The sequence below is a fragment of the Elgaria multicarinata genome, chromosome 9 (assembly GCF_023053635.1).
Source record: "Elgaria multicarinata webbii isolate HBS135686 ecotype San Diego chromosome 9, rElgMul1.1.pri, whole genome shotgun sequence".
Taxonomy (NCBI): domain Eukaryota; kingdom Metazoa; phylum Chordata; class Lepidosauria; order Squamata; family Anguidae; genus Elgaria; species Elgaria multicarinata.
In genome coordinates, this window is record NC_086179.1 from 29,046,495 (window position 1) to 29,074,184 (window position 27,690).

At 40.7% G+C, this 27,690-nt stretch overlaps 1 protein-coding gene across 1 annotated transcript in view; it reads right to left on the reverse strand.

The window, feature by feature from the left end:
- Window positions 1-35: 35 nt before the first annotated feature.
- The window catches only part of ALDH1L2 (aldehyde dehydrogenase 1 family member L2), a 33,809-nt gene continuing 6,154 nt past the window's right edge, over window positions 36-27,690 (reverse strand). Inside the window, exons 4-23 of the mRNA XM_063133409.1 lie at window positions 26,785-26,950; window positions 25,401-25,502; window positions 21,689-21,778; window positions 20,695-20,829; window positions 20,335-20,460; window positions 19,319-19,410; window positions 18,058-18,205; window positions 16,802-16,921; window positions 15,201-15,328; window positions 13,801-13,951; window positions 12,130-12,200; window positions 11,894-11,999; window positions 10,777-10,864; window positions 10,550-10,643; window positions 8,591-8,690; window positions 6,513-6,611; window positions 4,406-4,571; window positions 3,751-3,856; window positions 2,789-2,988; window positions 36-594 (exon numbers count right to left, since the gene is read on the reverse strand). Of these exons, the coding sequence (XP_062989479.1) occupies window positions 539-594; window positions 2,789-2,988; window positions 3,751-3,856; window positions 4,406-4,571; window positions 6,513-6,611; window positions 8,591-8,690; window positions 10,550-10,643; window positions 10,777-10,864; window positions 11,894-11,999; window positions 12,130-12,200; window positions 13,801-13,951; window positions 15,201-15,328; window positions 16,802-16,921; window positions 18,058-18,205; window positions 19,319-19,410; window positions 20,335-20,460; window positions 20,695-20,829; window positions 21,689-21,778; window positions 25,401-25,502; window positions 26,785-26,950 (2,344 nt within the window). The 3' untranslated portion in view covers window positions 36-538. The remainder of the gene's footprint in view (window positions 595-2,788; window positions 2,989-3,750; window positions 3,857-4,405; window positions 4,572-6,512; window positions 6,612-8,590; window positions 8,691-10,549; window positions 10,644-10,776; window positions 10,865-11,893; window positions 12,000-12,129; window positions 12,201-13,800; window positions 13,952-15,200; window positions 15,329-16,801; window positions 16,922-18,057; window positions 18,206-19,318; window positions 19,411-20,334; window positions 20,461-20,694; window positions 20,830-21,688; window positions 21,779-25,400; window positions 25,503-26,784; window positions 26,951-27,690) is intronic.

Below are 27,690 nucleotides of genomic sequence, written 5' to 3' on the forward strand. Positions count from 1 at the left end.
TTAGAAATGAAGTCCCATATGAATGCATTGGACAAATAAGGAATGTAGCTTGTTGCTTCTTACTTAGGAAAAACAACCAGCTAACATTGCAGAGATCAAAGTTACTGATATCTAGATTTCTGTTCCACACTGTATGTTCAGTAGCCTTTTACATCAGCATACAGGTTAAGTGCTGATGGTGAAGTCTGCACAGTAAAAGACTCTACAGGATAAGATATGTCACAGTAAAGTCTATGTGGGTCAGACATGAGTCCCTAACAAATGCATAATTCCATCTGGACCATCCACATATTAAAATATTAGGAGCCAATGGCTTAACTTTAAAAGACTAGGTCTTGTTCCTACTGTGAATGCAAATATTCTTGTTAGTTCAGTGCGATGAGGCTCTGGCTTCAGCATTAATGCCAGAAAAAGTCCTCTACTTAAGGTTTTATTTTTTGCTATTGGTAATACTGCAGTCTTGCCTTGTGCTTGATGAAGTACTTCTAAAGTTGAATTTATTGGCAAGAGAATTTGTTGACCACCTCGGTTAAGTGGATTAATATTCGACGGTCACAGCTTTTGTTCTGAGATACTCATGAAGAGCTTCTTCACCTGAAGGAAATGAGAGAGTTGAAACAGTTGGAGCCTAGAATCATAGAATAGCAGAGTTGGAAGGGGCCTACAAGGCCATCGAGTCCAACCCCCTGCTCAATGTAGGAATCCACCCTAAAGCATCCCCGACAGATGCTTGTCCAGCTGCCTCTTGAAGGCCTCTAGTGTGGGAGAGCCCACAACTTCCCTAGGTAACTGATTCCATTGTCTCCCTGCTCTAACAGTCAGGAAGTTTTTCCTGATGTCCAGCTGGAATCTGGCTTCCTTTAACTTGAGCCCATTATTCCGTGTCCTGCATTCTGGGAGGATCGAGAAGAGATCCTGGCCCTCTTCTGTGTGACAACCTTTTAAGTATTTGAAGACTGCTGTGTTTTCAAAGAGTAGTGTAGAAACAAACAAAACGTAGGTGGGTTTTTTTAAAAAGTGAAATACTAATGAATGGACCAGCTTCACATGGGTTGGAATAGCCCTGACTTTGATACAGCAAAGCCTTCAAGCAGGTTTATGCAGCTGTTGGCATTGGACACATTGTGCTTGCCCCCATTTGAATGAAACCATGCAGCTGGCATCCCTAGTTGCAGCTCCTGCTATGGTGCACCTCTATAGCTCCCTGAGGGAGAGGGATCTGTCCACGCCATTCCCCAGGGAGTGGGGGACAGGCATATACAGTGGTGGCCAAAATTGTGGACACCTTGAAATTTTCATGTTTTGCAATTTTGCATGCCTATAGAAAGTGTTCTGCTTCAAGAAATTCAAATGTTTATATATCAGTTGAAAGACCCGATGCACATAACAGAACAATCCTGCTTCTTTTCCTGGGTGTCCAATCAACTCTTTTCTTTGGTGCCATTGCTCTTTTTATGATGTACGTACGTATACTTTTAATTTGAGAAATACTTCAAATATTCGCACAATCTCCAATTGCACTTCAGTTACAGAATCAACAGCAAAACTGGCTTTCCCCAACTTGAAACAGGATGTATCGCAGCTACTGCCATGTGATTGGTCCCCAGAACAAGGACTGTGATGGGCCAGTAGGGTTTGCAATTCCAATCTGCTTCTTCACTCAATCACACCTGTGTTTGTTTTTAGACTAAAGTAAGCATAACTTTTTTTGTACTGTAGATATTTGCGTTGATTTTTGTATTGAATTCAGCATTAAATTCTCTTTCAATTGATATATAAACATGTGAATTTTGTGAAACAACATTTTCTCTAAGCATGCAAAGTTGCAAAACATGAAAATTTCAAAAAGTGTCCACAATTTTGGCCACCACTGTATCTGCCCTTTGGCCTAATTATCTCTCCTGGCTTGAAATTGGACTGCAAAGCCATGTGCTGGTTAGGGGAGTCTGCCTCTAGCGACGGGCTTCAACCACATAGAAACATTTAAATTAGGTCAAATTACTTAATGCATTTTACAGACAAAATAACAGGTGTACAGCATACATCTAAGTATGCATGTCAAATTTTAGGTGTCTAGGTTTCATGGTCATGGCACTGATGGACAGACAGACAACCTCTATTATTATAGGTTTCTGCCATCCCTCTCTACTGAAAAAAGTGATGACACCCCCCACCCACCCCAAGGGCAGCTAACAATTAAGCCATAATGAGAAGTCAGGCCTTTAAAAAGGAATCACGGGTGGGGGGAGAGAGATACATTAGAACAATCTTCCCCAACCTGGTGCCCATCAGATGTGTTGGACCCCAAATGCTGGCTGGGGCTAATGTTGTAGTCTAACACATCTGGAGGGTGCTGGGTTGGGAGAGGCTGCATTAGAACAGTGGTTTTCGAACTCTGAACCTCTGGGATTCCCCTGCTGATTGCAGCAGGTTTAAGGACATATTCTAGGGTTCATGCTCATTACATGCAGGGTACTGGATGGGCTGTGTTGGTCTTGCCACCACCGTGCATTAACTAAGAGTACTCCCGAGTATATTCAACAGATCATTAGCAATGAGCAAGCTGACGTTTATGGAAAAACTCTGCTATTACCAGGCTTCTCACTGGAGTTTCCTGGAACACAATTCGAAAATTACTGCATGGGCGGGGTTGGGGGAATGCTATACACCATACACTTGCGAGCTTAGTTGAAAAGATGGAGAACAACTCTGAACGTGTTATAGAACTAATATCCTTATTGTGTAAGGCCTATTTTTATCAATGGACATCAAGTAAAAGGTAATTTACCTAAATCTTTTCCAAAGCCGGACTGCTTGAATCCACCAAACGGAGCTGCCACATCAGTTTTATTATAGGTGTTAATAAAAACTGTCCCAGCTTCTAGTTTGTCACTGATGTATAGAGCTTTGCTTATGTCTTTGGTGAAGACCCCTGAAGCTAAGCCATATTCCGTTCTGTTTGCTCGTTCTAACACCCCCTCAACATCCCTACAGTAGGAGAGAATAATGTGTTAACACATAGGCAAAGTGGAATGTGCCAGAGACCCCAACCAGTCCACAAAGCTTTTCATTAATTTCTGTTCATTTAAAATACTTTTATACCCTTTTGAGGCAGAGCCTCCTCAAGGCGATTTACAAAGGAAAATTCCAAAACAATAAAAGATAAACTACAATTAAAATAGCAACAATAAAAACAATTTTTTAAAAGCAGATGGGACCATCCCAAGTCTTTAAAGCCTGTTTCAAAATAGTAAGGGACTGAGCCATCTGCATATCCTGTGATAGGGCATTCCAGAAGTATGGGCCACCACAGAAAAAGCTCCATCTCTTGTGCCCACCAAACGAATAGATCTTACTTGTGGGCACGTGAGCAGGGCCTCTGAAGTAGATGATCTTTCAAATAATACATCAATGTTCTCCCTCCCAATGTTTGATGGATAGCAGAGGGGTGGGTGGCAAGCAGTCACATCCCCACTCTCCCCCTCCACCCCATGATAATCGCATGGATTGAATGCATGAACACCGAAGCGGGAAACAATATAATACCGTATTTCTTCGATTCTAAGATGCACTTTCCCCCCATATAAACATCTCTAAAAACGGGGTGCATCTTAGAGTCGTGGGTGCGATTATTATTCTTAGAATCAAAGCTTTTTTTCTGTTGGTGGTACTGAAATTAGTGTGTGTCTTACAATCTATGGCATCTTACAATTCGCATAGATCAGATGACTTCACTAAAGCAGAACATACCCATCTTTGAACTTCGAAATGACCATTACAGGGCCAAAGGACTCTTCATGGGCAAGATACATATGGTCTTCAACGTCCGTAAATATGGTAGGTTCCATGAAGAAGCCTCATCAAAGAGAAAATAGGTGGAGTGTTTTATGTAAATTGTGAAATAATCTCAGGCATTTTCATCTTGGTACATTGATAGCTCTAGGATTTCTGTCTTCAGTGCAGTTCATAAGGTGGTATCATATGTTACCGTGTTCATCACTTATTAAGGGCTCCGATGTTTGGTCAATTAATCTGATTGATGTAAAAAACATGGATATAACCCTTTATTTTTAAGTGTTACAGCCTTCACAGCAGGCACCGCCTTAGAAGAGGCAAAGATTTCTAAGAAGTCACCTGCCACCAGTAATTTTTGTATGCAGTTGTGTTAAAAACGATTAAGAAAATATTTAATATTTTAAATATTTAGTATTTATATAGTACTCCACATCCAGAAACATCTTCTGGATGTGGAGCAGTATATAAATACTATAAATAAATAAAATAAATATTGTAACTGTTCTTTTAAAAATTGCCGCCCAATTAACTGACAGGACATTGAATAAAAAAATCTTTAGATTGATTATAAATTAACCTGAGATGAATCCTACCTTAGGGTTTTGTTTACCTGGTCTGCATACTTGTCTTCCTCCATATACAAGTGTAGCCCCTTCTTTCACTCCAGTTTCACAGTACTCCAGAAGCTTTTCCAAATGCGCTTTATGGTTTTGTGGACCATGGTCTGTAGATCTGTCAAGCGGATCACCAATTTTCATCTTTTTGGTTTCTTCCACCTACAGATTACCAAAGCAGGGAGGTGGGGGAAGAATCACATAGTACAAGACAACAGCTGAGACAGGGCGGTTAAATTTATTTGGAAGTAAGTGGAAATTGTCCTTCTTTGTCCCGCTTCCTATAAAACACCCATAGACCCTATTCAGACGACACACTAAGGGCTCATCTACACCAAGCAGGATATTCCATTATGAAAGCGGTATATAAAAGGCAGGAGCCACACTACTGCTTTATAGAGGCATTGAAGGGCACTGCAGGATCTACACGACTGCTTTATAGTGGTACTGACAACTGTTGGGGCCCATGACACATCTACACCAAGCAGGATATAACACTATGAAAGTGGTATGAAAGCAATATATGGTATGTGTCATGGGCCCCAACAGTTCTCAGTTCACTTTTGTGAACCGCCCAGAGAGCTTCGGCTGTGCGGCAGTATATAAATGTAATAAAATAAATAAATAAACTTCAATACTGCTATAAAGCAGTAGTGTGACTCCTGACTTTTATATACTGCTTTCATAGTGGAATATACTGCTTGGTGTAGATGAGCCCTAAGTCATGGTGGTTAAGCATTTTGAGTTAAACATCATGGCTCAACATGTCATGTGAGACATGACTTAGTGGGTCATGTGAACAATTCCTAACCATGGTGGCTACATAATCACAATTTAAACATGCTCACTAACCGTTTGCTACAAAAGGGTTAGCAGCCTAACCATGGCTTAGCGTGTTGTCTGAACAGGCCCATAGTGATGAACAGCAGAACATGTTCCTAATTCTCAAGCCAATGAGCAGCCCTTTAGATGAGCTAGCCATACCTCTTCCCTCTCTTACAAAACTGCAAATTTGAATTATGCCACACTGGGACTGGGGAATAATGCCAACACAGCCATATACACTGAATTTGCTGTACTAATTCTTCCCTTTTACCAGCACTAGGGCAGCTCATCCATGCACTATTGCTTCAGGAGAGACATAGAACTGGGTTGGATAGAACTACCTTGGATAAAAGTGTACATAGTACAATATTACAAAGTGTGATGTCCTGAATCATCTTTGTAACTAGGACTGAGTAAAAATGGCCATTGTGTGTTATGGTGGTTATTTGCCAAAAAAACTGCCTAACCTTGACAGCTGATGTTTGATGGCCTTCTCGAAATATTTACGTCCATTGTGACATCTTGTATCATGACGTCTAGGGATGTTGGAGAAATCGGCAACAGAATGAAATAAGTTTGGATTAACCTGTGGATTCCGCAGTAGACTGGCGTTTTTCCAAGTCATATGGATCCTATGGACTGTGGACCGGTGTTTTTTTCTTTGTACTTTTGGTGGTGGTGGGGGGGCAATTTGTACAAATTTGCATTAGTGATTATGCACATTAGTGCTAATGCGCCCTTGGAACAATTTTTTTTTGTACATCACTGAAAATATGAAGTGTTGCAATGTGTTGTCTTTATGGCTCTATCTTTCAAGGTTTCATTTCCTGAAGCACAGGGAGTTCATGTGTCATGATACATGTACTGGTGTACAGATCCACGGGATCTTCTTTTATGCAGGAGGAGGTGGAAGAAGCAGTGGTCTCAGTGCCTCTGATCTCCCTCCCTCCTCATCACAGCCTGACCTTTCATTATACCCTCCATGTTACACTTAGGAAACACAGACACTTTCAAAATTAATGTACTCAAAAGGAAAAGTGAACACGGTGAAAACAGGGCTTAGCTCTATTTAGTCAGTTATAACTAGCATTCTCTTACCTGGTATCCTCCAGATGTGTTGGGCTGCAACTCCCATCATTGGCTGGGAATGATGGAAGTTGCAATCCAACACATCTGGAGGGCATCAGGTTGGGGAAGGCTGAGATATTCCAATGCAAAGGTCAACAATTACCATGTTAGACTGTTAAGGCAGAATGAATCCCACTTAAAATGTCTTACCACTCTCCCAACAAATTCGTCGTGAACTGATTCTTCCACAAATAGTCTACCAGCCGCAATGCAGTTCTCCCCTTTGTTGAAGAAAACAGCTCCCATGCCCTATATCAAAAGAAAAAGAACTGACTGTGGGAATGATTCCCCCACTCCACTCCCAATCTTGATGTGTTTTGTTTTTTGTTATGTGAACCACTTAGGGCACAATCCTATGCCTGTTTAGACAGAAAAAAGGCTTACTACTCCAGCATGCTCCAGCCATCTAAACAAGCATAGGACTACACCCTTAGAGATTTTACTACATTAAGTGGTATACAATTATTATGAATGAATAGATATCGTTCCTTTTTTATGTTTGGATCCATGAAATCCACCTTCTCCTTCAATAAGAAACATAGTTTGCCAAAGTAAAATATGTTCACCTGGAGCAAAGGCGGACTTCTCTCACATCTCCACGTGAGGTCTACGTGGACACAGAAGTGTCTGCATATATTAGAAGGTGGGTGACATGGAAGAGTGATGATTGGTAACTGGAAGTCCTCACCATGCCCGATCTAGGCTGCTACTGATTGCTACCTCCTAGGCTGCTAACTATATGGACGACCTCCAACAGTTTTGGCCCTGTTCCTTGTCCACCCAGGCAAGGTACCGTGATACCATAAGCACTGGCTGCTTTGTCTAAAACAGTGGGGAAGGTGTTTCTTTTCACATCCACAGTCTTTCATTAAGAGGGTGTTTGGATGATCATGGGGGTAAAATAAGGCATCGTGGTTTCTGTTCCTCACCCCGTCCCCGTCATTTGCCTAATTACCCATGCTGCAAGGCAGGTTGGCAGGTTGTTCAGACCTGATGCAGCTGGGAAGGCTTTCTACCACCCTACAACCTTTTTTCCCTTTATTTTTTATTGTGAATATTAACAAAACAGAACAAATAAAATTGTAAAAAAATACATATATAGGGATATCATTTCCCCCCCCCCAACCAGGTATACCATTCATCATCATCATTATTATTATCATTATTAAAAAAGGGTATGCATAGGTTTCAAGAAAAGCATACCACCATATATTCATGTATTTATCCACTTTCAAGTTGTGCCTATATAACACCCATTCAAATGTTGATAGTGTTAAGTCCTCAATCCATTGCATTATGGGAAGTGAGCATTTGTCCTTCCAACATGATAGTATAAGTCTTTCAGCTGGCATAAGGGCTCTGAAAATCCATTTGCACTGACCATGTGTTAACTTCCAAGAAGCCAGTAGGTAGTTTAGAAGGACATGCACATCATTCCATATTAAAGATTGTTTCAGTACCTAGTTTATCCTTATTATAACCTCCTCCCAAAAGCGGGCAACTACTGGGTATTGCCAAAACACATGAATTAAAGAAGCATTAGGTGCATTACATCTCCAACAGTTATGTAAGTTACACAGGCCCTTATTGAAAAGGCGCCATTGAGTCCAATAAACCCAAAAGCATTTTTTTTTTTTTTGGCTGAATAAGACGTATCTTAAGATCCATGGAAGCCACCCTGCAACCCTACTGCAAGCTGTAGGTTGGGTACAAAGCCCACCTGTGCTGCACGCCAAGTTCAGACGACATGCTAACCCACACCACAGCAAATGATGGGCATGTCTGTGGGGGGAGAAGCCATGATGGTTTCTTTTACCCCGTGATCATCCAAACCCAGACTAAGGCCTTAGCTAGACCTAAGGTTTATCCCGGGATCGTCCCAGGGTCATCCCTGTTCATGTAAATGACACACGGGATATCCCAGGAGCAGGCAGGGACGACACCAGGATAAACCTTAGGTCTAGCTAAGGCCTGAGTCTTTAGAGCTTTATAAATGGGGGGAAAGAGAACATTTTGATTTGTGCTTTTTTAAAAAAAATTTTTTTATCAGATATCGGCAGTGGAAGTCACTATTCTCTAGAGAATAGGTGGGCAACATGTGAACCACATGTGCCCCCCCACACCATTTTTATAGACCCAGCCACCTGCCATTGTTAAATTTGCCAGATTTTTTATGTTGGATTTTTTATAAAGGATTTTTTAAATATTGTGCTTAAAAGCCAACTTACCATTCTCACAGATTTGTCAAGATCACAGTCGTTGAATATGATCAGTGGCGATTTCCCACCCAGTTCCAAAGAAACCTTCTTCAGGTTGCTGACAGCACAACTATGATAATGATAAAAAATAATAAAGAAATAGAAGATGAGCATTCAGAATTTAGTACCATTTCTCCCAACATCCAGATGAATAGAAATTATATACATACAAATAAGTATAGTTATTACATACTTAGGGCTTTTCTACATGAGGTTGTTAATTGGCTGTTAATCCACTGTGTTTACTTTCATTTTCATTACATTGAAAATGTAATGTTGCATTGATGGTGCTATATAAATAAATAATAATAATAAGAAGAAGAAGTGAGAGCTGTGTGCTACGCAAGTAGTTTCCTTTCCTGTGTCTCCACTACATAACCGCTAGGTGGCATTGTGGTATAGTGGAATAGCACAAGTACACAAGAGGAACTCATACTTTCTTTCACTTTCACAATTAAATGCCACCTTTCCCCTAGCTGAAAGTGCTAGTTAGACATAGAAGCAAAACTGTAGAGTCACAACATTATCTAAAGAACCTGTAAAAAACCACGAGTAGGGAATGAAGAGTGCATGATAAATGCCTCATGTAAAAAAGCCCTTTATATACTTATTTCCCCCAAACAGGCCAGATTAGTAAACCTACTGTAATTTAAAACCCTAATACAACAAGGTGAGTTAAAGGGATAGCCCAAATGCACTTTTCATTGCAGAATTTACACAAAAGTAGACTTAAAACATGGTCCTGCCAGGATATTGTTGTCTACTTACTGTCACCTGCATAATATCTCAAAATTTTAGCAACACATCACTTACCGTTTTCTTTCAGGAAAGAAAAACACACTTGGGCTAAAAAATATACAAAGTATCTTGATTTTGCAATTGGGGTGTTTTTAATGTCCCCAACCACTGGGGTAAAAAAAATGTCTCATGGGTATTTTCAAAGGAAATTAGTCTAGGCTTAAGTGCTGTGGAGAGAACTCCCCCCGTCCCGGTACTAGGTTGGCACAAACCATGGAGGTTCAGGGGGAACATTTACCTCACCAGAGACTGATTTCTTATTGGGATGATGATGATGATGATAATAATAATAATAATTTTATTTATTTATTACCCGCCTCTCCCTCTGGATTGAGGCAGGGAACAACATGGAATACAAAATATTATAAAATACATAAAATGGATTAAAACATATTAAAAACTAATACATTATTAAAATAATAGCCAGCCAGACATCTTAAAATTTGACTGGATAGGCTTACCGGAAGAGATCAGTCTTTATTGCTTTTTTATATTCAGAAAGACTATTGAGTTGGCGGATCTCTCCCATCAGGCCATTCCACAGTCTGGGAGCAGCAGACTGTGGAGATAAATCCACAACACCACAAATGCTATTTGATAGTAGTAATAAAGGTTTAAAGTTTTGCCTTGAGTTTTTGATAGTTTTCCAGTATTTTGAGTTTAAAACACAGTTTTTGTTGTTTCAAATTGAAAATGAATATAATAGCTTTTTGAAGGAACAGATATTGTGTCGTTTATTCTCGCTTTTAGTTGACAAACCAGGAAAATCTGTGAACCCAGAAATTCTGGATTGCTTATGGGTTAAACAACCCAGAGTTAACACAACAAAAAACCATGGGCTTGTTAATTGAAAGAGAAAATGATGAGTGCACAACAGTCAGACTGCTCATTGATTCACTCGTCTGTGGCAATTCTTGGGTTAAATAACCCAAGAAGTGTAGCATGAGGTGTGAACTGGCTTACTTCTTCTTACATGACAGACATATACTTCTTCATAGACATTTTACCATCCAAGTATTCATTGGAAAATGGCTCGGGGTAGTGCAATGCTTCACAAATATGTCTGTGTATATTTTTTATGACTGTTGGATGAGGTGGAACTTTGTGATAAAAATGCAAGGAATACATTACCTCTTCATGATCTGTTTCCCAATTGGCGTTGAGCCAGTGAACCCAAGTTTACGAATATCTGGGTGTTCTGACAAACGTTGTCCTACTAAACCACCTGTAATATACAGGTAAAATTGATTAGTTGAGCTTTGGTGTAATTGTTTGCTGTTGTTTTAACTTTACTATACTTTGTTTCAACTAAGCTATGCTTTGAACAGAGAAGAAGAACATTTATATCACTGCTTTACCTGAACCAGGTAGAATATTGATAACACCTTTGGGAAATCCTGCTTTCACAGAGAGCTCTGCAAACTTTAAGGCTGTCAGTGGTGTGACCTAGGTAAAAACACACAGTTTAACCAGGCTGCCTACCATTATGTGCTGGAAATTGCAATGGAATGCATTTTAATAGGATGATGTGAATTGCAATAATGATAGCATTATTATACATTATTATACATAAAGCTGTGTTACATTACTACTAACAGTGTGTCTTATCACTATGTTAGCAGTTCTGTAGCACTTTATTTTTAGTCATACTTAGAGTAGATCCATTGAAATCAATGTGACATTACTAACCTATATTCCGTTGATTTCAATGGGTCGTGTTCTCATTTTTTTTTTACAGCATATTTTAACTTCCTTTCCACTACTTGTCCCAATCTGGTCCTTCAGTGTGGAATGGGTTCCTCCTTTTAAAAACGATGACTTACAGTTGCAATGCTATATACATTTACCTGGAAGTAAGTCCTATTGAGCTCATAGGCTTGTGCTGTAAATTAATTTTTGCTATTTGAAATAAATATAGGAGGGGTGGGTGGGAAAACACCCAAACCAAGCTCTTTTACAAAGGAATGAGAACCTCCCTATACACTGACAATTCATCCTAGTACACAAATCATGCATCTTTATGATATGAAATAAATATCTATAGAAATATATGATAGAAAAATGAAAGAAGTAAAGGGGGGAAATCTGGAGAAGTTGCTAAGTAAAGAAAAGCAGAAAGAGACGGGGTGGAAACAGAAAGTGGAAGAATTTGGCTATTAATCAGTTCCTTATTCTTGAAATAGACCAACATAATTTTGCCATAGAATAATTAAAGTATTTGGGGTGTCCTGCCTTTGGTATGCCACTTTCCCCCTGACACTGAAATCTAACACGCCACTGATCCATTGATCTACTCAGGATGTTATTGCATGCTACTTCCAACGTTGCCATATAATTCTTTTCACCAACAATGCATTCTTGCTTTATCTGTGCATTTGCTATCAAGGCCTACAGCTGGTCAGTCAGTGAACAACGCAGATGTAAACTCTAGCGAACTGTCAAGTTCCAAGGCATCATTGGCCTGCTTGAGGTTACCTGTGCTGGTTTCAGAACTAAAGTATTGCCAGCAGCCAAACACGCCGCACTCTTCCACGCAAGCATCATCAGTGGGTAATTCCAGGGAATGACAATTGCACAGACACTTCAGATAGAGGAAGGGGAAAAATGCAGAAACAAAATTGGGTTTTCAAAGCACAGACAGAAGAAATTTGCTATTAGTAAAAGTTCATTCTAGTCTGGTTTCATTAGCAAAATAACCATCATCATCTTACCCTAAGGGTTCTTTCTTGGTGAAAGTTAAGTTATGGTTTGGACGTGCATGGTTAATTGGGATGGTAGAACCCTAAATGGGAAAACAATTATTATTTTTTAATGGCAGTAGTGATGAAAGACAAATCAATTATACAATCACATTTGTTTTAATAACCCGGCATTCCCCAACCTGGAACCCACCAGATCTCTTGGGCTGCCTGTTGGCCACACTGGCTGACAATTACAGGAGTTGCAATCTAAGACACCTGGAGGGCGTCAGGTTGGGGAAAGCTGGAATCACTCATTTGCTATTATAAAATGTGTCCTAAAGGCACTCAAACAGACAAATGCTGTAAGCATACCTACCTCACAGGGTTGTTGTGAGGATAAAATGGAGAGGAGGAGCCCAAGGTGGCTTTCCTCCAAGGAACCACTTTGGGCCCCTTGGAAGAAAGGCAGGATATAAAAGTAACCAATAAATAAAATAAAAAAGGAATACATTGATGGAGATCCATCACTCCCACCCAACACCCATTTGTATCTCATCATTACAGTCTTTCTTAACTTGTATAAGCCTCTGTTACAAACAATGCCTTTTCAGTTTAGCCTAAATATATTCCTAAATGAACCAAGATTTTAAAAAGAAGATATACAATGACTCCATATATAAGTGACTACCCATCTGGAGGATTCCAGGTTGAGGAAGACTGTGCTAGACCGTGTGGCTGGTTGTGTACACAAAGAAGCCCTGTGTGTTGTCCAAAACAGAGCATCTCCAGGTGCCTGGGATACTAGTTCAACCACGTTCCACAGAGCACTTATTACTATAGCGACAGAAAGTGTAGCAGTTGCTGCATTTCCCCCAGAAAGCAGATAATTGCAATTTGAAAGCTGTGTCAGTTCTCAAACTCACAATCTGAGGGAAATAAATAAATAAATAAATAAATAAATATCAGGTAAGGATTTACTCTGTGCTCTACCACCTCACTCTGGATCAAAGAGGGAATTGCAAGCAGACCAATCACACCCATGCTGCTGGTCAGGTGGTACACCCTAGCTCCTCCCTGTATAGGCTTACTTGCTGAATTGAGTTGTCAGGAGACATTGTTGTTATGGACTTCCCTTACCTTCAACAAGAGTCAAGCCTGACAACGTGATAGCTGTGCATCCAGTTTTTAAGGGCCCTTGGGCAGGGTATCCTCAATGGGGGCCCTACTTCAGTGAGTCTACCTTCTCACCACCAGTGTCACCAGCTGCTCTTGCTCTTCATCCTCTCTCACATCATGGATGCCACTTGCTTGCTTGATGGACAGAGCCAGAGAGCAAGTGGGCCATGGCATCTATGGCTCCTCCTTCCCACCACCACCGTTGCCTGGGCCAGAGCATGAGGCACGTGAACAAGCAGGTTTCAGTGGTGAAGAGGAGGAGCAACTCTGGGGGAATTCTTGGGCCCCTGCTGGGCTGTGGGCACTTGACAGGCGCCTAACCATGCCTACCTTTGATGCTGGCCCTGCGTGCAATGGAACCAGTATCTTGGGAGGGTTCACTTTTTTATATATCAGATAACAAGTGAGTAATGGAAGTATATTTATTGCACTCCATATTAATCCTCTGAAAAGGAGCGATGTGGGCAAAAACACGGCCTCCTTTTGGCTCCCTAAGTCTCCGTGCCAAGTCAAATATTAGCTTGCCTGTATTTTGTCGCACCATCCTGCAAAGTATCGGAATGTTTGCACTGACATTCCTATGTGGGTCTTCAAAGCTAGTGTGTAAACAGCTCCCGAGTCAATAGACTCAATGGTTGCCAGCTCCTCTTGGTGTTCTTCAATCAGATCTGCAAGTCTTTCAAGAGAACCGTTATATACATACCATGTAAAACATAAATTGACATATTCCAAGAGCAAAATTAGAGCTTTGCACATATAGCCTCTGGAAATTCTCCACCCTATTTGTGGGCAGCGGAATTGGGAGGCGAATTTCATCGAATTTCTCCGCAGGGAGCAGAAATTCTCAGCAGTTTCTCAAAGGTAGGGCTCACCATTGCAGGGGTTATAACACAGTTGCTTTCTTTTTTAATAAGGGTTTATTGTATGTGTGTGTGTGTGTTGTCAACAGCATCAACTGTATTGGCAGGCTGGCCCCCATTTTGTATCCACCACAATGCAGGTGTGAGAAGGGCAGTGTTGTGCTGCAGGGAAGAGATGGAGGCAGTGCTGAGCCAAAATCTGTTCTCCAGTTTCCAGAATGTTTTCTTCCCCCATGGAAGAGTTTTCCATTGTTCTGCCTCATGCTCAGGGTATTTTATAAGGGTGTTTTATAACTTACTTTTGCAGGGAGGGGGGTTGAGTTTACCTAATCATTGCTCAGTAGCTTCTCAGGTTGCCTATACTTCCTGATGTGAGAAAGTCCTATAGGACAAATTAACTCATTATGTCTCCCATATAGTGTGAGAAGCTGAGGAGCTATAGGCACTTCCACAACTCTGATAACTCCTAGAGTTCTAATTGGTTCTGACTGATACCTGGGGCAGATCCACCACCCACTGACATTGGATCCACCAGCCTACACTGCACAGGATTGCTCTCTATGGGGCAGGGGGTTTTTCTTTTCTTTAAATGGTAGTCATCCCACCCTTGGCATAAACCTCTGACTACCACAGAGGGGCTGCTGACTGGCTCTTCGATGGAGAAGACTCATGTGCTCATCACTAGATGCTTTCCAAACTGAATTCACCCCTAGTGAAAGAATGCAAATGGTGCAATTAGCAGCTGAGCTAAGGTTAGTGCCTTCACTGCAGGTGCTCATAAGCAGAGCAGTGCTCCTTCACACCCACCCACACATAGCTAGCACAAGCAGAATGTGTGCAGATTTGCTTTATTTGCATCAACTGTGCATGATGCAGAATGCATTTTTTCTTAGCATGATGTACATAGGACATGAGCTTATAGTATATATGTTTTATTCATTGTGGAAGTGTCTTATCCTAAATGGTTATGCGACAGTCTAATGGGGCACATCATGATATTTTTCAAAGGCGACAAAAATAGACGTACAAGACAGAAATACACCTGGTTGTTTAAGCACGCCGTACCTGTACAATAATCTCCCTCTTTCTCTTGCATTCATCTTTCCCCATTCACCATGTTCAAAGGCATATTTTGCTGCTGCAACTGCTTTGTCAACATCACTCACTGTAGCAAAAGATACTTTGGCAATCACCTGTTATGAAGAGAAGGAGATGCTACTCATGTATTGGTATTAATATTAGTATTAGTATTAAGGTGTGATCCTATGCATGTTCAGACAGAAAAAAATGTCCCACAAGCCCTAGGAATTGTGACACATTTTTCTGTCTAAACATGCATAGGATTGCACCCTTAGTTGATTTTGGATTTTTCATATATATTTTTTATCACAAGTTTAATTAACAAACTTCCCATTTTTCACTGCACCCATCCAAAACCCATCTCCAGGTTTAAAATTTCTATATTATATGTTTTTACTTAGTGCAATTTGCTTGCTACAATTTAACCTGTATGGGAAAGGGAAAGAAGAAGGGGGGGAGAGGAATAGAAAGCAGAGGGTAGGTAAAGAGATAGAAGTGAAGAAAGAAAGAACATGAAAGGGAAGAAAAGAGAAGAAAAGGAGGAATGAGAGGAAAGATATGAAGGGACAGGTATTTGATTTGATTTATGTCCCAGCTTTCCACTAAAATGGTGCACAAGGTGGCAAATAGTAATAATAAAAAGTTAAAAACAAAATCCTGATTAAAACATGAAATGCAACATTAAAACACAATTAAAACCACATCACTAAAAGAAAGAGCACCCAACCAATTAAAAAAACCTTCAGCAACAGACCAGATTACATGCCAAAGGCTTGCCTGAATAAAAGCATCTTTGCCTCCCCACGTAATTGAGAGGGAGTAGATGGAGATGAAAAGTCCATCTCTTGTGTGCCTCCGATGGTAATGGGACTGAGAGAAGTGCTTCTGCCAAAAATCTTAAAACTCAGGCAGGCTCGGATGGGAGAAAGCAGCTTGGTCTTAAGTCATATAAGTATTTATAGGACATAACCAGAAATTTTATTTATTTATTTATTTTATTACATTTATATACCGTCCCACAGCCGAAGCTCTCTGTTTTAATTGGCTTGTGTTGTTTGCTGTGTTCCAGTTGATGTTGACATAGTTGTTGTGTTTATTCCATGCTAAGATTCAAGAAAACTATGCCACATTGCCTGAATTTCCCCCCTCTTTATGTAGTTTTGGGTACAATCTTATGCATGTTTAGACAGAAAAAAGTCCTATAACTCCCAGAATTCCCCAGAGTTGTAGGACATTTTTCATGCTGTCTGGGGAATGCTGGGAATTATAGATCTTTTGTTGTTGTTGTTCTTGTTCTATACATGCATATCTATGTACTGTTTCATGGGCTGCCAGTACTAGGAAGTCCTGAATCTGAGTGTCAAGTAAGCACGGCTTTAAAGTTCATCCAGATACAAATTGATAAAAGAAGGAAATGCAACTGTGCATTACTAGAATTTTTTGGCCCAATCCTTTGAAAAATGGGCTGTGATGGCAGAATGGAGGACATTCTTTTCATATTAACTATTACAATTGTAACATTGAGCATAATGCAGGTCTGAAGGACTCAGGAAAAGGCAATGTGCAACCACAGGATATATACTCACAGATCCATCTGTTGGATTTATAGAGTCATATGTTTTTCCCCCTTCAGCATCCATAAACTGTCCATTGATAAAACACTGATATGGCATCTTCACAGTCATCTGGTTGACATCTTTTGAAACCTAGCAGCAAAACAAGACACAAGCTTCAATTTGTCCACTAAACTAACTAACATATGTGAACAGTGCCTTCCTGTGGAAAACATTAAGCATACATTTTGAACAAGATCAATTCACTGAAAGTCCAAATATTAGTTCGAATAAGAGATTTTCAGGTCCCATGGATAAATCAAAAATAAAATCACATTTATACTTGCTTTCAGTAAAGCTATCTTAATATCTGATGTATTTAAATATGTTGATCTTAAGTTCTACTGCAAAATACTAAATACACATCTAGGAGGACACTTATAACATGAGTGGGGAAAGCATTCTTATTTTTCAGATCAATTTTATGGATACCATTGTTGAGGGAGTCCAGAATTTTTGCTGCGTGTACCAAAATCTACAGGGGGTGGGATTTAGTATCTCCACCTGCAGGGCTGGCACCAGGTATGAGGAGGCCCTGGACAAGGTGCCTTCTGCCCCACACAAGCCTTTGCCTGGAAGAGTCCAATGAGCTTACAGAGGCGTGGGCAGTAGTACATTAAGGGGAAATTGTGTTGCTTACCCAGGGTGCCTGTGCTTCCTGCTTTTTGGAGTGATTGTTACGGGCTGCATTATACAGGCAGAGAGTGGTGACCACATGGTTTGAATTGAATACTTCTCCATTCAGTTCCATTGAGACATTGCCATCTAGTGGCAGAAGATCCCACTTTTTCCAGGATGTTACAGCTTTAAAAGGGGTTCTTTTCTTGGAGGAATTTTCAAGGGATACTGCGGGAGACGTCCTGATCGTTGACTACATTGTGTTAAAGATCCCCCAATTTTTGTGAGTGGCCAATCACGAGTATGCAATAAATCGCTTCTTTAGAGGAGCCCTTAAACTGCACTTCACCCTCCACTTTAGATGTGATTGGGGTGGATGTCTGTTTAAAGACAGGAGTTTGATGCCATCATATCTAGCTTGAGGCTCACTGACAGATCTTGCAGGCAAATGCAATGTATCCTCATGTCACACAGCACAACAAATCCTTGTGGCCTGTGGGAAGTCCTTGCAATGGAAAATCTCTCCCTTCACACATGCGTTGCCTGCCATCATGAGGACACTTTGCTAACGTATCACAAAAGAAAGAGTGACATTTTAGAAAGCAGCTTACATAATCTATTACTAATTCTTCCTCTGCATCTTCCCCCCTGTGTTTTCTAACAACCATTTGGATAAAATCTCCGAGCTTCGGGGACATATAGACATCTTCATTCTGGAGCTCAAGTCCATCACATTTTTGCTTGATCTCTTCAGTCATCCTTGAGATATAAAGAAAATGAAAAGGAGAAAAGTTGGTTGAAATGGTGAAATCAACAGAAAACTGAAAGTGTGTGTGTGTGTGTGTGTGTGTAGCTGTTTTACCTGGGGTGGGGAAAACCTGGAATAAATTGTGGGGGAGAGGTATCCCTATTTTTCCCCAGGGCTTTTGGAAAATTGGGGGGGGGGGTTTCTTTTCCAGATTTTTCCATTTTCCTTCCATTCCCCACCCTGTTGTTTTTTTCTCAAGCTTTCAGTTCTCTTGTCTGTTTTCATATTTCTGCATTGACTACATCAGGTATATCTGCCCATGACATCTAGGTTGAAATGCGTGGCTCCCTTCACTTCTCTGTCAGGGCTCCCACGTCGCTTCCTGAAAACAGGAAGTAATTGGGCCCATTCAGGCCAGTAGGAGAGAGCAGCAACCGGACTTTCTCTGGGAGGTTTTGTGGCGCAATGAAGGCCAGAAGGGGCGGAAGACGTGTGAGAGGCAGAAGACATCATGTGAGCAATCCGTGCGTGCCTAGTAATGAGCTTGCAGTAAAACGCTCATTGGATAAAGCTTATAGTTACACAGGAACATAGGAATCTGACTTAAACTGAGTCAGACCCTTAGCCCATCTAGCCCTGCATTGTCTAAACTGACTGGCATAGGCTCTTCAGGTTTTCAGGCAGGGGTTTTTCCAGCCCTACCTAGAGATGCCAGGGATCAAACATGGGACCTTCTGCATGCAGGACAGGTGCTCTGCCACTTTGCTACAGCTTCATTCAACAATACAATTTGAGACTATATCTTGGAATTGAGATTTTGAAGCTCAGACTGAAGACTTAAGACCTAGGCCAGAGCTCGCAATAATATAAGGCTAAATGGGACCCTATTGGCTCCTCAGGTCACCTGATCCCTTGCTGAGCTTGCAAATGCAGTATATTTTCTGGTAGTGCAGCTGTGGTGATGGTGGTGCAGCACAGCAAAGATTAGGCCCAAAGTCCCCTCTGCTTACAATCTGCCTCAAAGGCATGAAGAGTAGAGAGAATAGGCTTTGCTGTCTCATAGTTTAACGTGTATGAGATGCCCTTGCCCCCACACCACCGTGTCTTATAGGACATTGACTTACCGAACAACATCCATAGAGGATGCTCCAGATTGAAAGAAGTCAGTGGTGTCCTCAATTACAGCCACATTGCTCAAGATTCCCTTCCAAATGCACTGCAAGATATGGAAAATATCTGAGAAAATGGCACAAGCCAATCCATTTACCAATAATGCAAGCTGGCCCCAAATTACACATCATAACATCTTAGAATTGGGACCGACTACATACTTCCCAGTCACCTGTGAAGGGCCCAGAAACTCCACCACTCTCTTGCTCTCTATGTGCTGCACCACTTATGCTCCTGCTGAGAGTCACACATGAGGCTGAGAGAGCAGTGGCTTCAGGGCCGGTCCTATCATTAGGCAGCGTGAAGCAGTCACCTTGGACAGCAGATCCTGGGAGGCGGCAGCAAGGTACTAACATAACCCCCTATGTTAGCCTGCTGCCTTGAAGTTCAGTGGACGATGCTGTCCGATCGTTCAGTGCTGAAGACAGTCATCTGTTAGTCCAGTTGGCTCGTGGGAGATGGCTAGCTATTTGCAAGGGTTAACATCTGCATTGTCTCTCAGAGTCAAATAAGATTATATATATATATATACACATACACACACACACACACACACACACACACACACACACACACAAACCAACCTTGGTTTCAGATGACATATATTTGAAGAATACATCCCTGGGTACTAGTTATATGACACCAAGCAGTCAATAGCCTATTTTTGTGGATACCACCCTGAAATCCTCTTTTGAATGAAGGTACAGTATGAATTTTTAAAATAAATAAGTAATAAAATAATGAATAAAACATTCATTATTATCTCCAAAGAACATGTATATTTCAATGGTCTTGCATTTCTACTGATGGTTTTGCGTAGATTTTTTTTCCTTCCTTTTTCCTCATTCATTCAATTCTTTATAATGCTCCCAAGGTTTTCATGGGCAATTAAAAAAACCAATACAGCTCTCACCCACAGGCTTAAATGAAAGGTTTCCATTTTCTTTTCTCAAATACAGCAATCATTTACCTTGATAGTTTCTGCCATCTTCTTCTCCTCTTCAGTAAGTTCTATGGCAGACATCTCAGCAGTGGAGAAATATTTAGAAGCTGGGATCATCCTTCCATCTTCAAACTGTAAATTTCTTACCAGCAACTAGAGAAAAAGAAATACAGATAAAGGCAGCTAGTAAGGTGGGAAACTGCTAGGAATAGGAATTAACATATCATTCTAAACATTTGGACCCAAATCTGTGATTCCAACATCATCACAAGTTAGTACTGTTTCTGCATACCATAAAAATTCAAATAGGAATTATTATTTTCTTCCCTGCTGTTATCTGATATCTATTATTTCTGACATTTAGTATTGTGCTTCTTAAATGCTTACCATCTTTCCATCATTACCAAACAGAACCAGTCCATTCTTGGTTACAAGACCAGGTTTTGTAGCACCTTCGATTGCTAATTCTTCACCCAGAGGGGCTGAACCATCAAGTAAGGATGACCCATAGAAAGTAACCATCTGTGAAAAGATTGATTCCGTGGTTTTTTTAAAGAAGAAGAAGAAGAAGAAGAAGAAGAAGAAGAAGAAGAAGAAGAAGAAGAAGAAGAAGAAGAGAGCAATTCAGTAAACAGTAAGCCGTAGAGTGGGTTTTATACATCTGCCAGGGGGTTGGTGGAAGCAAAATATTTTTTCCCCTTTCAATGACAGCTTGCGGAGAAATTTCCATTGCAAATGATCTCAAACAAGAGAAATATTTCAACACTGACAATAAATTCATCTCAATGAAGTGTCCTTTGCACAATGTTTGAAACAAGAGATAAAGCCAAAATATTCTCATTTCTTGGTCATCACAGGAGAGGCTGGTGGCTCTGATGTCAGTGGGGCGGTGCTTTCATTGCATTATGGAAGTGGTATGAAAGCAGTATATAAAAGGCAGGAGCCACACTACTGCTTTATAGCAGTATTGAAATGCACTGACAACTCTTGGGGCCCATTGACACCTACCATATACCGCTTTCATAGTGCAATATCCTGCTTGGTGTAGATGAGGCCTGGGTTTCAGGGAGAACCACTTAGAACTCTAAAGGAGCTATCCAAGGTGCTTCATACCTTGGATAACTCCTTTAGAGTTCTCATCATTATGACTCAATCCTGGAACTTATTCACCGCACCACTGACATTGGAACTGCCAGCCTCCAATGGGTCATCAACACTTTTTGCTCCATAATTGCAAACTGGTTGTATTGCCAAATCTTTCTTCATTTGCTTTCAGCAACTCAGCTGTGACATTCTGATCCTCATATTTGATTCAACCTTGGCCTATATTCATATTGTTATCAAGGGGAGATAGAACATGCTTGTCATTCACAGTGCTTACTTGGCCATCAATCATAGCCCAAGCTCCAGGTACTTTATCATGTCCTCTGATCCAGTTGTGCAAAGCCGATGCTGGTTGATCCCAAGAAATCTAGGAAACCAAGAGGTACAAGTTGACTTGTTCCTACTTATACATGTTTTCATTGTCTCAACCACTTACAGAAGCTGGGAACAACAACCATCACAATATGATGAAGAAAAAAATTAATACAGGATCATATTAATTGATTGTTGGTCACATAAGACAAAAGATGGAAGTGATTTAAAATTACAGAAGGAAGAGGCATCCATTCAGAGAATGCCATAAAAGCCGCAACATCGCAATACCCACAGGAATAAGCTATCTGGCTGTTGGATGGTCATGCAAGGAAGATATTATCAGGGAGCTGTTTAAGGAAAATAGGGGTAGATAGGAAGAAAACATTACAAAAGCGAATCTAGTATATTATTTCTATTTTCAGTCATTGCTACTTCAGAGAATGCTATTTTGCAAAACAAATTATAACAATTATGAGAATGGTCTGTCACAGTGCACTGACTATGTATTGGTCAGGATAATATTGTAATATGATAAGGAATTATCCTTAGTGAAGTAGCCTATGGGCTGGTTTTGATGTAAAGCTGAAGTATAGATTTGTGTAACAAAAATTAATCTAGTCTCCACCGAGGTTGGGCCTGTTCCTGATTGGTCCTGTCTGATATTGTATCATACTCTTGTTTTTGACTGAAGCTGGTGTTGTATACTGAAACAGTTTAAAATCTGTTTATATATGTATGTGTCTAAAAAAGTTTAAAGTTATAATATTTTAGATTTTAGATTTTAGATTTTTTGAAAAAAATCTATTAAAAATTATAAACTGGGGATTTGTTTTGTTTTTTGGAGGGTTGTACCATGCACATTGCATTGCCTGCATATTGATTGATTCACTAAACTGTGGTTAAACTAAAATGGAAACAGAAGCTTCTGATCTCTTCTTTGCAGTTGCACCAGAGGAGGAGAGGAGAAGAACACATGGAAAGGTTCTAGCCACTAGTGTTATTTATGTTGTGCTAGAAGAAACCAATGCCTACCCAACATCTAACAGCTCTTGCTAGTAGGATGGGTTTCCTGAAAACCCACAGTGGTAGCAAGTGCTATTTACACTATGCAAGCAAAGCTTTCTGTCAATGCAACATAAATAGCACTAGTGGTCCTACCTCATTGAATCCTTCCCCATGAGCCCTAGGCATGATCTGGCTCATTCTCATAATGCTAAATCATGTTTTAGAATTACGTCCAAACATAGCCTACCTCTGTACAAGCTATGCTTTTTTCCTCAAGTTTTCTTTGGCTACTTTGGCCATTAAAAAGATATGGTTTATGCACTAGAAATAAGTCAAAAAATAATCTAAGGAACTAACATAAATTCAACTTTGGTGATCTTTAAAAGTTCAAAAGCAACCACTTATATTCTTGCAGCAAATGTGTCATGATCTTTATTTATTTTTTATTTTTTATCAATAATACTTATTATATATCATTTAATATAAAAAATCTCTAAGCTGTTCACATATAATATTAAAGATCACATTTAAATACACCATTAAAAACAATTTCAGTTAAAATAGGATGACCATTTGAAAAGGATGACAGGGCTCCTGTATCTTTAACAGTTGCATAGAAAAAGGGAATTTCAGCTGGTGTCATTTGTGTGCATGCAGCACCTGGTGAAATTCCCTCTTCATCACAACAGTTAAAGCTGCAGGAGCTATACTAGAGTGACCAGATTTAAAAGAGGGCAGGGCACCTTCAGCTTTAACTGTTGTGATGAAGAGGGAATTTCACCAGGTTCCCCATATATACAAATGACACCTGCTGAAATTTTCTTTTCAATACAATTGTTAAAGACACAGGAGCCCTGTTCTCCTGTTCATGGTTAAAATAACAATTTACACTAATAAGGATATTTTCCTTGTTTGCTCCCAAAAAGACATTCCATTTGTATTTTCATAGGCTGAGTGAAAGTAAAGAGCAGCTGTGCCATATAAATTGATCCCACATTGGAAATGCCAAGCAGGTCATGAGGTTTCTAATTATAAATGACGGCTGTGGGGCACTATTGCTCTTCCTTGGAATTCATTCAAGAATGGAGGTGAAAAGGTGAGGATTCCTATGACATGAATAAGAAGCCTACTACAATTAAAAATAAAGTAATATCTCTTCTCGAATGGAAAAGAGCAGTGGGCATTTCCTGTAATTACCAACAAGCAATTGGCACTGAATCAAAGAGCATTGAAGTCTGTTGATTGCATTAATTTGGGGGACTTGGGATAAAGTCATAGCAAGCACAGTGCTCAATGAATGGTCAGAATAAAATTATAATCGTTTCAAATTCATGATATGCTGAATAAACCACTTATGGAATATGATCATTATGAAAATAAGGACAATAGAAGTAAAAAGAATAGAGAGAAGCAGCAGCTATTACCCTTGTTGGAGAATACCTAAGAAGAGAAAGGCCCAGAAAACTCTAGTAGTTTCTAAAGTAACACTTTCATATATTTCTTATATATCACAGTGTTCATGTGATTTCTTATATATCACAGTATCAACCGATTTGCAGATGAAGCGATGCACATGATGCAGCACTCCAAAAAGAAAGCAAACGGCCATTAGTTGCACATCATGACAGTCAGCACAAAAGCAGTACAGTATGTAAATAAAATATAGAATACATAAAAACATAATAAAAGCCAACGAATAAAATACTTACAATACATAAAAATCGTGACTCGTTCAGAGGAGTCTAGAGCTAAAATTAAAATAAAACTATTTGTCATGTCTAGCCCTGCTCCTCCTGTTTTGGAAGAAGGTGTTTCAGGTAATCAATCAGAATCAGACTCTGAAGTAGAGGAGTCGGCACCAGACACAGGCCAGCCTATACCAGTGGGGGAGAAAGCTCTCACGCTTTCTTCTCCAGCTGGGAATGAACCTTCTCCAGAGCTTATCTCCTCAAGGGCAAATCCTACACACTCAGTGGGAAGCAATCCAAGAGGTTAGTCTACCTTCAGGTGGGAAGAGATGTTTATTGCTTAATAAAAGCTTTGTGGATTACTTAGCAGGCCTTGTTATTTGTCTCCCATCAAAAGCAGGAGTTTCCTCAGAAACACGACAGCTTGTCTTATCAAGGAGAACAGAAAGCCTTTTCCCAAAGCCCGTTACTTCAGAGAGGCTGGTTTGAAGGCGGGTTCTGGCACAATGTTAGCAGGGCTGACTTTCTCACACCTTCCTTTCGCTCCGTGCATTTTAGCCTGAGGCTCACCCTAGCATCAGCCAGCCTGTCGGGGCACTCTCCTCTGGAAGAATGATTGCTTCTCACTGAGTGTGTAGGATTTGCCCTTGAGGAGATAAGCTCTGGAGAGGGTTCACTCCCAGCTGGAGAAGAAAGTGCATGCAGCACCTGGTGAAATCCCCTCTTCATCGCTACAGTTAAAGCTGCAGGAGCCTTGCCCTCTTTTGTATCTGGTCATGCTAGTATATCTCCTGGAGCTTTAACTATTGTGATGAAGGGGGAGTTTCACCAGGTGCTGCATGCATACAAATGACACCTGCTGAAATCCCCTTTTCAATACAGCTGTTAAAGATACAGGAGCCCTGTCCTCCTTTTCATATGATCACCTTTATGGAAACTACAGCTGCACTTTTGGCAATGGCTTATTGTTGCCAACAATACCTCTGCATTTTCTTTCTTCTGGATGCCTTCATAGCTTGCCCCCTCTTCAGATTGAGGTATACGAGGAGCTTTGCCATCAGCAATTAGCTGTACAGCTTCTACCTAAGCAAGAAAAAAAAGAGCAGATTTGATGTCTCTAGCAAATTACTATATATTGCCCTGGCTTTTTATCCTTCTCATGACTATTGAAAGAAATAATTCCGGCTCCCATTGGGCAGGTAGTAGCTGCTTGAAAATCCTATTACCCTGATTGTAGCACATCAACATCATTTTATAGTAGTATCTGTTGCCATATATTGGTTCCACTTCCTCTGAACTACGAATCTGGAAGCTCCAGGTTCAGCCCTCAGGTCAGCCTTCAATTTACCAGGTTGTATTCAATAACTTCCTAAATGGGCAAACTTCAGCCCCAGCCCCACAACTAACAGTTTTGGGGCATAATCCCATGAGATTACTGTCCAAATGACTGAAGCCTCTGAAATCATAGGCTTCCAAGTATCCAATGCCCAAACAGGATGAGAGGATTGATGGAAGCTATTTTGCCCCTCCATTACACATTTAAAGTGATGTCTGTATTGGCCCTAATAGGGAGCCAATGCAGGTCTTCAATAGGGCTGTGCACTGATTCAGATCTGGATAGAGGACTGAAGCAGGGTGATTCGGACTGAATTGGTCTGGATCTGAAAAGGGCCTGGATTGGTCCAAAGCACGTCAGACTGGGTCTGAATCACTTCAGCCTGCTATGGGCCAGTCCAGACAATTAACAAACCCTGTCAGTCATGGCTGGGGCTTACTAGACCCATCTGCTTGCACCTGGCAGCCACTCGCTTCCATGTGAGCCACCATTTTTATAGGAGATGGGGGCTCTGTATTTTCATAGATCTAATGCTACACACAATGGTGGCTGTAAAGGGCCACTTCTACAAGTTGTGTGCAACATTAGATCTATGTGGGCATCAGTTTTGGTGAGCCGGGTTCAGGGGTGGGGGGCAAACAAGTAGGGGAGGGGGTAATCTGAGAGACTCCTGGTTGAGATGGCCCTGGTGGTGCCTGCCAGGGAAAATGGACATCCAAATGACTGGGATGTCCAAGTCTCGATCCAAATCTGGATCCGAAGCAGCTCGGATTGGGCCAAAGCGGATCCCCAAATTGGCCTTCACAGTGGGTTGAGAGGTCTGTCACAGGCCTTGTCTTTAAAGACTGGTGTAATATGGTCCCTTATAGACACAACTGTTTACACTCTGGTGCTCCTCTCTGCACAAGTTCCAATCTCTGGACCATCTTCAAGGGAAGTCGCACACAGAGCAAGTTGTAGTAATCTAATTTTGGAGTGCCACACAGTTTTTCTTCCAAACTGCTTGCCTTTTAGCCTAGATAACCTTACCATAGCTTTTATTCCCTCTGGGAAAAGGAAGTGATTATACAAGTTGTCAACTGTATCATTTGGGCCAACATCACATTCTCTCTGCAGAAGAATTGGTCCTGTGTCCAGACCGTCATCTGCCCAGAAAATTGTAAACCCAGCCTTTTTGTCTCCTTGAATTAAAGTCCTGAAAATAAGTAAAACGGGACATGGAAGAGATCATAATGACTTAATAATAAATATCAGCATTTTTCATTATTCTGAGGTACGAGGCAGATACATAGAGGGCCCTGAAAACCTGGGCAGAGGCTTGCACCTAAGAAAGGTGAGCTAGAAATTGAGTTAATTAATTAATTTAGTTAACTGATCAGTGCAATAGATTCTGCAGGGTTATTTGGAGAATTGTGTAGTTGAGGACAGCAGTCCAATTTTACTATTTGGGAGTAAGATTTCAGCTTGAGGGCTCCTAACACTACCAATGAAAATATGTTCTAGGGTTTTCCCTTTTTCCTCTTTAATGGATTTTTTTTTTTTTTGGTGGAACTAAAAAAGGTGGAACAGGTGGTGGGGAAAGGAAAATGACATCATAGGGACCCCCCATAAAATTTGGTGAATGAGAAAGGGCAATTTCACAAGGAAAGCCTCATTTGGAAGCATGCTACGGGCTAAAATACACTCTACGTTATATGCATAGTATACAGCTGGTCCTAAATCTTTTTTTTAAAAAAAGTTAGTGTATGCATGCAGGGCCCTGATCTAGACTGGGACCACTGTGCACGGGTAATCAGGGCTAGGCCTTTATCAAGTCTACTCACCAATATGGATGTCAGAGAAATCCACAATGGATTCAAAGGAGTTCAGATTTCTACGAATCTGACCTGCAGATTCTGCACTGGACCGCTTTTTCTGAAGACTTGTCTACATGGG